General features: G+C 49.2%; 1 protein-coding gene across 2 annotated transcripts in view; it reads right to left on the minus strand.

The window, feature by feature from the left end:
• LOC124222927 (irregular chiasm C-roughest protein) overlaps positions 1-13,813 on the minus strand; it is a 23,472-nt gene extending 9,659 nt beyond the window's left edge. For both annotated transcript variants that reach the window (XM_046634441.2, XM_046634440.2), the window contains exon 1: positions 13,462-13,813. In XM_046634441.2, the coding sequence (XP_046490397.1) occupies positions 13,462-13,514 (53 nt within the window). In that variant the 5' untranslated portion in view covers positions 13,515-13,813. The remainder of the gene's footprint in view (positions 1-13,461) is intronic.
• Between the last annotated feature and the right edge of the window lie 299 nt (positions 13,814-14,112).

The raw sequence follows: 14,112 nt of genomic DNA on the forward strand, positions 1-14,112 counted from the left end.
CACGATCAACATCAAACGGTAGCTGTGCCCTACTGGTCTCCACCCAGCGTTTGCCGAGGTTTACTGCCTCCCGGCGCGCCTGTCCGTCCGTTCGTCCGTTCGGCCGACCAACCACTCGCTTGCCTCACTGACCGAGGAAAGTTCGAAGCGTCCGACCCATAACGGCCGCTTCCACGTACCGCGCTCTCTGCATGATCGTACGTACGTATGTACGAGCATACGTGCGGCGTGTGCTCGGGGCCGGTCGGCTGGCCGATACGGTAAGTTGTCACTTAGGGGAAGGCGATAACTTTTAACGCCTCGCGAAGACGGATCGCCCGGCAGAGTCGCGTCTGGTGATCCGGCGATTATATGTGTCGTTGTCTGTCTACGCGGCGGGAGGAGGAGGAGGAGGAGAGGGTGGTCGGAAGGGCTGCAGAGATCGCTCGTGAAATATGTCTCGTAGACGATCATGCAGCCTCGTTGAAAAACCGTTCGATTGTGCGACTGGGAGATATCTGGTTCGAGGCGAGTAGGGTGAGGTTTTTTTTTCCCCGGGTAGAGAGCCTAGGAGAACGAGAGAGCGAGAGACAGAGAGATGGAGAGAGCCGAGCCGCTGTATAGACGAAGAAAATAAAAACACGATATTAACGCACCGCCATCGTTGCAGCACCGCCGCTCCGTGCCGCTTTTAGCATTATTCCCCGACCGCGAGTAGGAACGGGGGGCCGGGGGCCTTGCACTCCGCCACCCCCACCCCCACCCGCCGGTCCGGGTTACCGTCCGCATCGCCGGGATTGTGCAAATGTGCGAACCTGTGTTTATGGTGGCGGTGGTCGCCCTCCACAGCCCGCACGGTCCTCTTCTCTCCTCTCCTCTCTGTGCGCGGGGTTTCACTCCCTCCCTCCCTCCCGTTGTGGGAGGAGGGTGGAAAAAGAGTAGGAGGAAAAATGCGGGAGCAACACGCCGTCGAGGGAGGAAACGAGAGGGAAAAAGAGGGACGGAGTAATAAAAAAAAAAAAAACCTCTCCGAGGTGGGGAGTGCCGACGAGCAGCGGTGGCAGAGTCTGACGCTGTGTGTTGTGCCAAGCGGCTACGTGTGTGCGATGCTTTTGCGATCTATGTGCACGGGCGGATAGGAACATGTGTGCACGTATATTTCGGCCGCTCTACGTGTACGGTTATTATACACATAGCATGCACGTGCGGATACGGGAAAAGAGAGAAAGCGAGGATGGCGGAATGGGGTGGGGTGGGTTGGGCTGGGCTGGGCCGGGGGTGGAAAAGAGCTCGGGATAAAGGTGGGCGAGTGGCGGCGGTGGGCATGAGAGGAGAAGGCGGGCAGAGAGAGGTGGATTCTGGCCCCTTTTCTATTTTATTTGCTTTGCAGTCGCGAGGGACGACATTTTTCACAGAGCCGTGTGCTTTCAACTGTTATTTCAACAGAAATTCACCACCGGGTTACTATTGTCCCTCAGGATATTCGCGTGATTTCAAGGCTCCCCTTCGTCCTATCCTTCTTCCTTCTTTATTTCTCTCTTTCTATCCATACACCATTTTTTTCTTCTTCTCTTCAACCCTTCGCTCCTTTCGCCATACCTACACCTCCTTCGTTTTCGAATTTTTTCCCGCGCGAGTCGTTTCGCGCACACGGTCATACGCCTTCTTATATCCGTTCCCGCGTTATACATACGTAGGTACGACGTATAACTCGGGGAAAACCTTATAACGGCCCGGGGGTGGAATCCGTCGAGGGTTCTGAGTGCAGGGGATGGGCGAGGAGGCGCGTCGATTCAAGAGGCGCGTTTGATGATTCAAACTCGGCGGTTCCGTAGCAGGGCAAGGAGCTTTCACCTCCCTTTTTAACCTCTACACCATACATTCTCTGCCGGCTTATACGTACACACCTCGTGTCGTGGGTTTTACACGCGAGTTTGTATCCCTCGCCGGAACGCGTGCACGTTACTTCTACGGAGTGTAATAGAAAGGTACACGATGCGAATCGTTATATTTCTTCTCGCGCTTCTCCACCCAAGAGCCGTTGATCAACGCGGGGTTTGACCCTCTCGTTAACCCTCGTTGATCCTTGTTGGCCCTTCGTCGCCGTCGTCGTCGTTCGTTCGTTCGTTCGTTCGTTCGTTCGTTCGTTCGTTCATTCGTTCGTTCTCTCCTCGGAAATCCCGGTTTCGTCCCTGCGGGACCAGTTTGTTTCACCGAAACTTTTCACCCCTCACCCTCCTCACCCTCCTCCACCACCTCGCAAACTCTCTTCGCGCCCTGTCGCCAGTCAATTATCGCTCTCTTTTTCTCGCCTTTCGCCGCCAGCTCACGTATTGTACGTATACAAAACATATCTCACACAATATATTTATTGTACATCTACGCTCACGTGTATGCCTACAATAAACATATACCTACATCTGTATACGTTGAAATGCGTTATAATAATTGTTACGCTCCGTCGAATCGTGTGGAGGTTTTTTATATTACGCAGCACCGTTCGGATACGTTTCACGTATAGTACAGCATAATATGAGCGAAAAACTCTCGGGGAAACTTTGGGTTTCGGGTCAAAGGGTAGGTGGGTAGAAAAAAAGAAAACGAAAAGACAGCACAACAAAGTAAGAAAATAAAAAAAAGAAAAAAACAAGAAGGAAAACGAAAAAAAAAACGACGGAAAGGAAGAGGAAAAGAAATTACTTTCTCGCTCGAGGGAAATTGAACGCGTTTATATAGATATACTACACACGTGGGCGCACGTGAAGATTATATATGTGTTGTCGGGTAGGTTGGTAGATATACACACACACATATATATATATATGTTGTACACCCTCCGTTCGAGAACCGAATCTCCCCAATACATACACGCATGGAGAGAAACGAAATAGTTGAGGTAACTAAATTTTTGGCTTCGTGTGTAGAGGTAAATGGGTATAGGTATAAGCTGTATATATGATATAAGCGCGAGCGTGAATCTTATGCAATTTATGACGATGAAAATTTATCGTGCAGGGCGGAACATATATCATAATACGACGCGGCGAACATACGACATCTCTCCTTCCCTTTCTTACACTCTCGATGACAAAGTGTCCACTTTTATGCGCGACAAGTGTCAAACTAAAAACCATGATAATAACGTTGACTACGTACATACCTGCAATTCATAATTTGTTATATATATATATACAGAGACAAAAGGAACAAATTATGATTTGCAGGAACGTAGCGATGTAGAGTAAAAAAAAATAGACTTATCCGTGTAATTTAATATTTACGAAATATACGAGGATGCAGTTTCTCGCAAATGGAATGAATAACGAGTTGATGAAATAGAAATTTTACTTTTCGCTAGCACGGTAGGTAGGTGTGGCACGCAGCCGTGCTGATATATTATGCGTTTGTTTGTTATTCCGAAAGCAGGCTGAAATATGCGAATAAAAAAAAAAAAAAAACTGCCGGGCCACTTGTAGATGACGTATATATGTAATATTGCGAAAAAAGCTCTATGGCTGTTGTGTATGCGCCCCGCGTACAAGTCTAGTACCTACCTACCTACCGCCGTTCTTTCCCCGTGAATACCGGAAATGGCAGCGAAGGGGAGGTGGGGGGAGGAACTGGCGGAGAAGAATCGTTAATTGGCCGGTAACTGCACCAGGCCGGTTTCCCCTGTCGTGCGAATGAATTGGCCTGGCCTCGAATGGCGTAAAAGGGGAGAAAAAGCGGACACGATGGAAGAGGAAGAGGATACCGCCGGTCTCTCTAGGCCGCGGCTTTCACCCTCCGCGTCTCGTTCCTCGACTTTGGCGATGGGTTCGATTTGTTACCCGGCCTCAGGGGCGGGGGTTGTATCGGGGGACGTGTCTCAAGTTCCCGCGGTTCGACGGTCGGGGTGCGGTGGCAAGCATAATCCGGGGCGAGGAGAGGCCGCGGCTCGCTGAACCGTTAAAAATAATTAAATTATACCTGGATTCGAATTAATTTCATTGCCTTAACGAGCCCCACCCCCTCCACCTCGCCGCCCCCTTCGGCTCGACTCGAATCTCTGTTCTCGTTCCCAACTCGGCTTCGCTCGCCGCAGTCGTCCGTGTTCTTTTTTCTATCCTTCCTTCCTTCCTTCCTTCCTTCCTTCCTTCCTTCCTTCCCTGCAGCACCCGACTCCCTCTCTGTAACCCAACTACACGTATATGTATACGGACCTATATACCGCTCCAATTAATAACGTCGGGCCGAGTATAGCGGCACGGAACCGCAGAATCCGCCTTTTGCCGTGTTTTCGCCACCCCCGTCCTTCTTCCTGGACTCCGAAAATTTTCACGCCGCCTTTGTAACGATTTTTTAATCGGAAACTCGGCCGGCTATTTTCGAGGTCATTTTTTCCTCTTGAGATTGGAAGCAACGTTGTGCTCCGGAGTTTATTAATCGTCGGGGAAAAATAACGATGGTGTAATTTTCGTTCGAAGGTGACGAATACCTTGACAGTTGTACGCGGGTTTTGTTGGACCCAGCTGAGTCGATTCAAGAGATGGCGCCGAAGACGCGCGTAAACGGTTCGTACAAAAATGGCACCTCAACCGGGCAGTTTGGCATTGAATTGTGTGCGTCGGTGTTCGAGCCCGCATGGGACGGAAACGTCGGTTAGAGGCGAACGCCGCGCTGCCTGTAGGTTCGTAAGAGGCTTTGCCTGCCGGGGGGGCACGCGGCCCGCCGCTTCGTCGTTACTTATTCATTATAAATGGTCTTCGCTCGAGAGGTTTCCCCGCAATTAAGACGTCTTTTGTCCTCAGGGGAGGGCACTTAACCACTCGGGACTAATATACGAGTACCAACCATGAACCGGCGCTGCTCCCTCTCTCTTCTTAATCCCCCTCCCCGACTCACCTTGCACGGACCGTTTTCCACGCGTAAGCCAACTCGCAGGTGGGTGCGATCCTCGTACCTACCTGTACATCCTTACAGGTAGACGTCCAGAGCCTTCTTGACGATTCTAGGGCCTGTATCGTAGCACTTGCGAGTTTCGCGTACCTTCCAGGCTGACGTAACAAATTTCATTTTACAAAGGCCTTTTAGACCTAGCTTTTTCGTGTTCTGCACGAGGCACGGTCGGCTTTTCGCGCGTTTACTTTTCGTACCTACGCCCGCAGTCTAGCTGGCCACTCGCCCACCAGCTCCGTTTCAAATAATATGTTCACCCTTCTTCGCTCGAACGTTACAGCCAGCCAAGCTGCCGCCTGTATACCCATTTCTGCAACGCATTCGTTCGCACACTTCGCTCGTTTGATCCTCCTTCCAGATCATTCCCAAGACACTCCGATCCCTCCCGAGGGATTCCGTCACCCCTTGCTCTCCGACCCCCCAGCATCTTACGTCACCCACGGTTACACGTGCTTCGTCAATTCTTGTTTTTAACTACACGATGTTCATACGCGATGACAGCAATTCTTCAATTATAGTATAGATATGTATTTACATGTTGTATTTTTATACACGTGTCGGGAACATCTTGTCGTTTGGTTTTCAACAAAAACGGCTTCGTTCGTTTGAAACGATTTCAGGCTCGAAAAGTTTGTTTCAACTCACGACTAATAACAATTACTTATATATGCAAATCATGATCCCCTCCTCTCCGTCAAAGATTGGATATTTTTGCCGAAAACTCGTGACGGTTGTAACAAAAGATTGGCGATTTGGCAAGAAAGAGAAAGAGAGAGAGAGAGAGAGAGAGAGATAGAGAAGAAGAGTGAAAATTGTAGTATTTTACTTAGAAACTTGGAAGTTGTTTTTCTTCTTTATACATATACACCTGGAGCTGGAGCTTCGATTTTTTCTACGGCACGACAACTACAACGTTGATAAAGCTGATATATTATACCTGTGAGAATCTCTTGAAGTGTGAAAAAAATGCTCCACAACGTGTAGGATGGCTAGGGTTATAAAAATCACCGGGTACTAAACGAAAGTTTCTTTCGTACATTTCACCGGAAGACATTTCTTTCTTTTGCTTCTTTATGCATTTTTCCCGGCAAAGAGCACTCTCGCGTCGTTTGTAAGACGAGGACTAAACGCCGCGCGGAGATGGCAAACCTGCGGTACATACGGATCGTCGACGCATAATGTTACACACAAGAGACACCGACAGGCGACAGCGCGCGTTACACGAACGAAGTTACAGGTATGCCCTTGCGGGCGTACGAAATTGAAAAAATCCCAGCGTGCGTGGAGGCGGGGGCGGAGGGTAGCGGATTGTTAAATATTTGTTCATCGTTAGCCGAACGGTGCCCCGGAGGGTTGGTGCGCCGGGGGGTGTGTGGGGAGGGCGTCGCGGCGCGAGTCAAACGTCCGGGGCCAATTAGCGTTAATTACGGGTCCTTTTCCGCACGGGATTCGGGGGCGAACAGAAGCTTCGCCCCGCGCCGTCCGCCTCCGTAGGTTGTGTTTTGATCCCTGCCCCGTCCGCCGTTCATCCCACGTTCCGCGAATCTCGCGAGCTTCGCTCTCCGACCCGAATTCGGTCGAATCGACTGTACGAGAGGGGCGAATACGCGGAAGGAACCAGGCGGCTCGAGAGGAAGCGGCGATAATCGTCGCAGCTCATTGCCGGTAAAAAGCGTAATTACTTTTACACGCGATTCGAGTCAGTGGGTCTCGGCCGCCGGGACACGCCGGATGTGCGGAATCGTGTACCCACGTCGGGGTTGTTGGCAGGAACACCGAGGAGCAGGGGTTTAATGGACGCGGACGACCGGGGCTGTAAGCCGCCCCTGTCGCCCCTGTTCGGCAATAATGCCGCATTACGGCGTATTAGAGCGTATTTTGCGAGCGTCAATATTGACGGAAGGTTGAAACGCCTCCCCTACCGCCCTTCTCCCGCCTATCCCCGAAATGACGATGACGCGCGCGTACGTCACGGTTATCATCAAGACCCCGCTTCACCCCCATTCTAGTCGTAATACTTTATCCCAAATACGATCATTCGCTGGAACGTTGTGATACGGTATTGCACGGTTGTTGCGTGTACAAATTTTTCGGGAAATAACTCCTGCATTCTCCCGTCGCGTACCGTGTATAACTTTTCGTTGTGCTTACACGAATCGGTCGAGAGTAGTTTTCAAATCCCGAGCCAAGCAGACGACGAGGAGTTATCGGTTAACTAGTCACAAAAATTTTAATACCGATACGCTAATCATCGTGAATCCCTTGCACGGCGCAAAATGAAAAAATTTATCCGCTTAACCCTGAAAAATTTCCATGTCCCAGCCTCATCAGAATTTATTTAGTATTTCAAATGATCTTTGTTACTTCGTATGACTATTAAAATATGCAAGTAACAATTTTGATAGATTTTTTTCTTGGATCTTACATCAAAATATTTGCGATTAGCGATTCCGAAAACCCCCGAGTAAAAAAATTCGGATCAAAATATTGAGTTGAGAAACGTGTGACCGAAAGGGTTAAGGAGCTGGAACCATTTTCATTTCATCTTAATTTTTTCGCCTCGACTACAATTTTCTAGGGAGTCTGGTAGGCGTGGTGGTTAAAAAGTTGAGAAATTTCTGTCGCAGTCTCCGTCGTATATCGTTCATCGTCCTGTATATATAATATATGTATATTATACACGTGACGTTGAATATACGTCACGGTTAATACCACGACGGTGCGTGTCGTTGCCCGTTGGGGCGAAAGAGGGGTGTACGTGTCGCGAGGGTGAAAAAAAAATAACGGTCCTAAAATTACGCCGGCAAAACATTACCAGGTCACATAATCTGGCTCGGGGCATAAGGGCAGGTAATGCTTGGCAAGGGTCGGCCAAGGGCCGTGACCCTGAGGTACGGCCTTATAACGTTCCTACGGGGACTCGAGACCGGCGCGTAAAGTGCGGAATGGCGCGAATCGCGGAAGGATTATACGCCCGGCGGAGACGCACATAAGCGCGGAGGCTGCCTCGCGAATGAACCGTAATACTGTCTGCGGACGGGCCGCAACAATGGGTGTCCCGGTATTACGCCGGCGCGGGAATGGGACGAAACTTTTCAGCCCTGTGAGGCATGCCGTATATCTATATACGCCCCCGAGAAACAATACCGGGCGTTGCGGGGGGCTGATACCCCCCGTCACGGTTTAATTAAACGCATCGTCAGCTCCGTACGACGACCCGGTTGCTCTTGCGCCCCGGCACACCGTCCTCCACCTACCGCGTTGATCCACGCGGACGCGTAACGCAAACGTAACGGCTCCGTGCCTTCGGCCTTCTTCCTTCTTCCTTCTTCCTTCTTCCTTCTTCCTGTGTCCTATTCGGTAGGTATATCAATCTCGGCGCTGCTCCGCCTGCGGGCTATGCGTGCGATGCGGGACGATGAAGGGGAAGCAAAGAGTCGGGATATATTCCGAACGCCGGTGTTATGGCCATTGGAATACGTTGCGTGGTACTGTAAGATGATTCAACCTTTTGCGGCACGGAGTCTCATATACGTATGAGATACCATTCTTGAATCGGTTATTCAAGATTTATATTCAATTTTTGATATATTCGTGTTTTTTTTTTTTTTTTTTACTCAATTGGACTTCCACGATGCCAATGGTGATATTTTGATAGGGGTCACCATAATTCCACGAATATAGTGAGCGCTGTCAATAAACAAAGCGTTCAAAATGTATGTTTTTACAGAATAAATGTATTTGCGGCAAGTTTGTGAGGACTAGAAAAGTGGAACTCTGTAATCTCGGGTTTTTGGGGTCGCTGAAAACGAATCCGACGTCAGAATATCAAAATTCAAGATGGCGGTTCAATACAGCGGACTAAAAATATGAAAATTGATCCTATTCGCTCATGTCAGATTCGCAATTTTGAATATTGAAAATATCTCAGATCCGAGCCAATTTTTGAAATCAGCCACCTCGAGAACCCTTGTGTACCCAGTTTCGAGGTATTTCAAAGGGTCAAGTTGTTGGGGAAGTTTTATTTGCTCGCGAACGTGACCGGCAATACCGATCAAAGCCAATTAATCTTAAGACTTAAATAATCGATGGGAATTGGGGCGAAGTTGGACAGTCGGCTGCGACGATTATATCTCCGTGAGTATTCAGTCGAGGCAACCCTTGCGCCTCCCTGCCTCCCTCCCGCGCTGCCAGGTCCGCCCGTCTACCTGCATTATACACGCTGCAGGCCATGTGGGCGCATTAACTATAATCGCGTGGTCGAGAATCGCCGATACAACCGTCTTCCTTTGTCAGGAGCCGGTGACCCGCGGGACGGCGGAGCTGCGGTACCGGATAGAAACCGCGGAGATTGCGGCGTAGCGATTAAACGGGCACCCCCCTTGATGAGCGCGGTAAGTATGTGCGAGGCACGCACGCGTTGGACGGATCGGGTCGCGGTCGGAGAAACCTCGCGGCGAATTCGGTATAAGTGGTTATTTCTTGGCACGTTAGGCGAATTAGGTGTGGGCGCCCTGTCGTTCCGGTACAGCGTCGGGTTATGCGCTCCCCGTGTACGCTGTACGGCGTCGCTTTCTCTCCGCAGGGTGAAAATTTATTCGGGGAGCGGCGGAGAACGGCGCGAACCCCTTAAATCACATCCCCTCCCCTCACCCCCTCGCCACCTATCCTCGACGCCCCCGGCGTTTCGCGTCCTCGTGCCACGCCTCGGGAATAACGGTGCATATTTTATTTCCAAAAGCTGGCCGCATTCACAATTTGCAAGGACGTTATGCAAATTCAACCCGTCACGTACGCGCCCCGCCGCGCCGAGTGCCCTGCCCTCTCTATATCTCTATATATCTCTATATCTACTATACATGTAATACGAAAGTACCGCCGGCGCTGCACATCAACCCACCGGACAGGGAACGAAAAGGCGGAGGGCGAGATAATGATAATACATCAGCGCCAGGGTCAACCGAAAATGCATTATCGAAAATTGTCGGTTTTTGCAGGAAGATATAAGAGGCGAAACGAATGTGAACGCGGAGGGCGACGGACGGAGGTCTAACGCCTCGCAGCCCCTTTTCATCCCCTTTCTGAATGTCTGTACGTTCGAGCTGAAAGTGCAGCCGCGGGACTCGGAAGTGGGCGGAAGAAGTGCATACGCGATACGAGTCTACAAGTACGTGTGTAGTTTCGGCGTACATACCTACGACGTAAACGGACGTCGCCGCGACGGCTTACGAGAATAAAATACTCCCCCTCGGTTATACAATTGTACGGTAATGAGAATGACTTTTGCCTTTTGGTCGGTTTTAGTTGCGTCGCGTTGGTGAACGTAAATTCGAGCTGTCACAAATGTGACAATTGTGTTCCAATTACCGTTGTACGGACGTTTCTTTCTCCTATTCGCTCTCTCTCTCTCTCTCTCTCTCTCTCTCTCTCTCTCTCTCTTGTAATGTATATAATTTTTATTTACTTTTTCGCTTGTTTTTTTTATTTTTCAGGTCGAGTCCAGGGAACGATGTTTTAGTATTTATGAAGAACTGCGCGATATATCTCGTCGGACAACCGCGCGTTGTCAACTCACCGCGCGATGTAATTTCACGGTGAACGCAGATCGCGAAACGTGGAGCTGGAAAAAGGTCTGCGGTAGATTGATCGTTCTTCGCCCTATCGAGGGACACTTTTGCCACACACACGCGCACACTCCTCCATACATACACACATACATGTCATACATAATAAATATATATATATATATATATATATCCATGTATATATAGCGATGTACACTTCATTTCGATCATCTTTTGCAGCCACCTCGCACTCCCGAGTGTACTATAGATGTATACAACTGCGCGGTTATAAGTGTAAGAAATGAAAAATCACCCAGCATCCGCGTGTAGCATCGTAAATTTGTCAGCGAACAATTCTGTCGTGAAATTAAATATTCAGCCAGAGTGATAATTGAAACAGATATCTGTTTTCACACAGTTCAGGTTCAAGCGTGCAACAGATCAGCACAATTCGACCCGTTTACGATAGTAGCAAATTTTTAAACCATCTATTCGAAATAAACACCGACCGCATGCGTAGGCCAGACGCGGATCGTATTTCCGGCCCGAGTTACACAGGAAACCGCAACTGCATCGGCGAGAGCTGTTACATTTCCAATGGTGATACGTGTAACGTTTTATTGGAAAAATAGAGGACCGAGATAACGAAGCAAAACAGATTCACACCCAACGCCGAGGCGCAACGCAAAACGTTGCACGAATGGGATGTGTTTATACGCACGTGCACGCATAAATAGATCGGTACAAGGCCGATTCTGGATCCAGATTCCTACTACCGATACTTACCGACATCTTGCCCAGCCTCAAACCCTTCGCCGCGATGACGATGTTGAGTCCGGTTGAGTAAGACGTTGACAAACGTCCGTAGTAGGAATCTGGACACCGAACCGGCCTTGTGTCGCTATTTACGCTTGCGAGGCGTGAAATTGAAAAAATTCCAAAATCACGCATCATGTCCTCCCTGTCTGCGTGTGACGCGCGTGATGCAAGCATCGGGGCCGGACTCCGTTGTAGGTACACCGATTGATTTCTACGGGGAGGGTAACGGAATATGGGTGGTTGGTGGGTATTGATGCGGTGGACGGACGGGCGGACGGTCGAACGGACCGACGGACGGACGGACGAACGGACGGATGGACGGTGTTTCGCAATCAGAGGCAGCCGGATTATCTGCCGTTTATCCCCCGGCCGAGTTCGCTGATTTGGCGAGCAGCGAGGCGGACCGAGGAGAGGGCGAAAAATTTCATCATTGCGGTTGATGCAACCGTCTGTACGCTACGCGCAACGCGTTCGTCTTGCGCCTATTTTATACACCGTAAATTTCTTTTCCCAATCCTCGAACCTCCCCCCGCATGCGTTGCCTGTGTGGAAATGTACATTCCTGCATTACATAGGTATATAATCTCATACATCTGGGTATATATTATATTATATTATATTATATTATTATATGTACACCGACCCTGTAAACGTATACATATATTTATATATGCATGTATGCCGCGAGGAGTAGGGGGAAAAATAGGAGGGAAAAAAAGTTCATCGCGTTGGATATTAAATCGTAGCCTCAGTGAAGAAGAAAATTTATGCCCCTTCGAATTGAGACGGTGGCGGTGGTACATGTATAGGTATGTACCTACACACCTAAACTTGTGAAATTTATACCAACCTGAACGTATCTATTGTTGAAGGAAACTGTACATTCACAAAAAAAAAACATTATTCGTAAACTAGTAATAATAATAATAATAATAATAATAATAATAATAATCATACCAATAACAAAAATTAGGTCGAACGATAGGAATTTCAAATATGATATTTTTTATGTCAAACGTTTAGTATAAATTCGCTAAGTAAAAACGACGTATTTTTCATTAATGGAGTATCAGAATACTTATTAACCGCAAATTATGTCGGAAAAAAGAAAAAATTGTACGACTTACTCTTTAAACATGATGTACGAATAACTCGGATAAATTATCAGAGTTCGTCTTCCTTCTGAATCTTACTTACGAATTTGATGACGTGCTTTTTACTTGCACTTATTGTTAGAATAGTAAGAAGTTTACGATGTACGCTCGCAAAAATATTATCCTGAAACATTTTCGAATAAATCTTCCTCGCGAGTCTATATTGACAATGTACTTTTCACTTTTACGGAGAAAAGTATAAAGAATTCATAAAAAGTACGTGCGTGCTATGAGAAAACCTTTGTTTAACACTTTTTGTATAAAAAATAGCCCCGCCCGCTTTCGTCCGTGATAAATTTCCGACGTAGGTACACATTATACGCAATTATAACGGATCACACGTCGCGAGTATAAAGTTAATTTCTTTTGCCGCGGAATAACTGGATATATATCAGCTACTGTAATACATCTGTAATAACGGGTTAATATAATGTCAGGCGTGCGTTAGGCTGGGAGATTATCGTGTACCCTGTCGACGACACATATACAATCACACACACACACGCGCATATACATATATATATATATATATACATCGGCGGGTCCTTTTCATCTCTTCGTTAATCCGGGGTACCCGGAGGACGAGGACGAGGATAGAAGATGGGGGGAAACGGGGCTGCGCGACACCGCGGAGGAAATGATATTTCACAAGGAGATGTGACGGTGTCCGTTAGAAATCCCTGAGATCTCGTCTATGTCTCCGCCTCAGGTGACGTGGTACAAAATCAGACAGTCCCCTGCCTCGGTACCCACGCACCTCCCGATCGGGAGTAAAGACGCGCCGGACGAAACTGATCCTCTACGGCTTAGGCGCTTCGGCCTCACGGCTCTTGCCGGTAAGGCGAGAGATTTTAACGCGCGTCGTGGTGAGATAGAGGATAGACACGGTGTCGAGGCACTCCAAGGCAGGCAATGGATACCGCTCCGCGACTCGGCGAACTCCGGTCAGGCAAATCGTTTCACCCCTGCAACGCGCGTTGCGGAATCAAGTCTGGGGGAGAACTCACCGTCGGGGAGGAGGAGGGCCGCGGCGATGAGAAACCGGAGACAGCTGGACCATTCCGAGAGCATCCTTATCTCGCTATCGGGTACCTCTTATCGTCTGTCCTACATTAATTCAGCGGGACGCGCGACGCGGCGTGAATGGACTCGAACTTGCTCGTCGAAGTTTCCGCCAACTTTTCCCTGCCGTCCGGAAACCCCTGAAAGCCTCGTCTCTCCTCGCGAACACGCACGCGGGAGAACGGATCTCCTCGGCGTGCACCCCACCACCCGTTAACCACCCGTTTACCCCGAACAGCTTTCTCACTTCCCGGTGTTCCCGGGACCCGCTCTGCTCGGGATACCCAACGCTGCGCGCCGGAGTCTCGACTTCGACTGTCGGCATCACGCCGCGGTCCAGGCCGAGGGCGAGGGCGAGGGCGAGGGTGAGGGTGAGTTCAGGCCGACTGTCGCGCGCGCCCCGCCGCTATACGTTTCGCTAGCAATTCAACCGCGAAAATACCTCTGTATTATATTATGCACGCGGATGCACCTTGCTGCGTTTGTAGACGGGCGGAATGCGCGCTTGCCGGAATCGCGTCGAGCCTACCCTTGTCAATCCGTCACGTTTCAACAAAGAATTTGATCTTCCGGAAAACGTTGGTAATACAAGAGAA

This window comes from Neodiprion pinetum, chromosome 7, assembly GCF_021155775.2.
Source record: "Neodiprion pinetum isolate iyNeoPine1 chromosome 7, iyNeoPine1.2, whole genome shotgun sequence".
Classification (NCBI taxonomy): domain Eukaryota; kingdom Metazoa; phylum Arthropoda; class Insecta; order Hymenoptera; family Diprionidae; genus Neodiprion; species Neodiprion pinetum.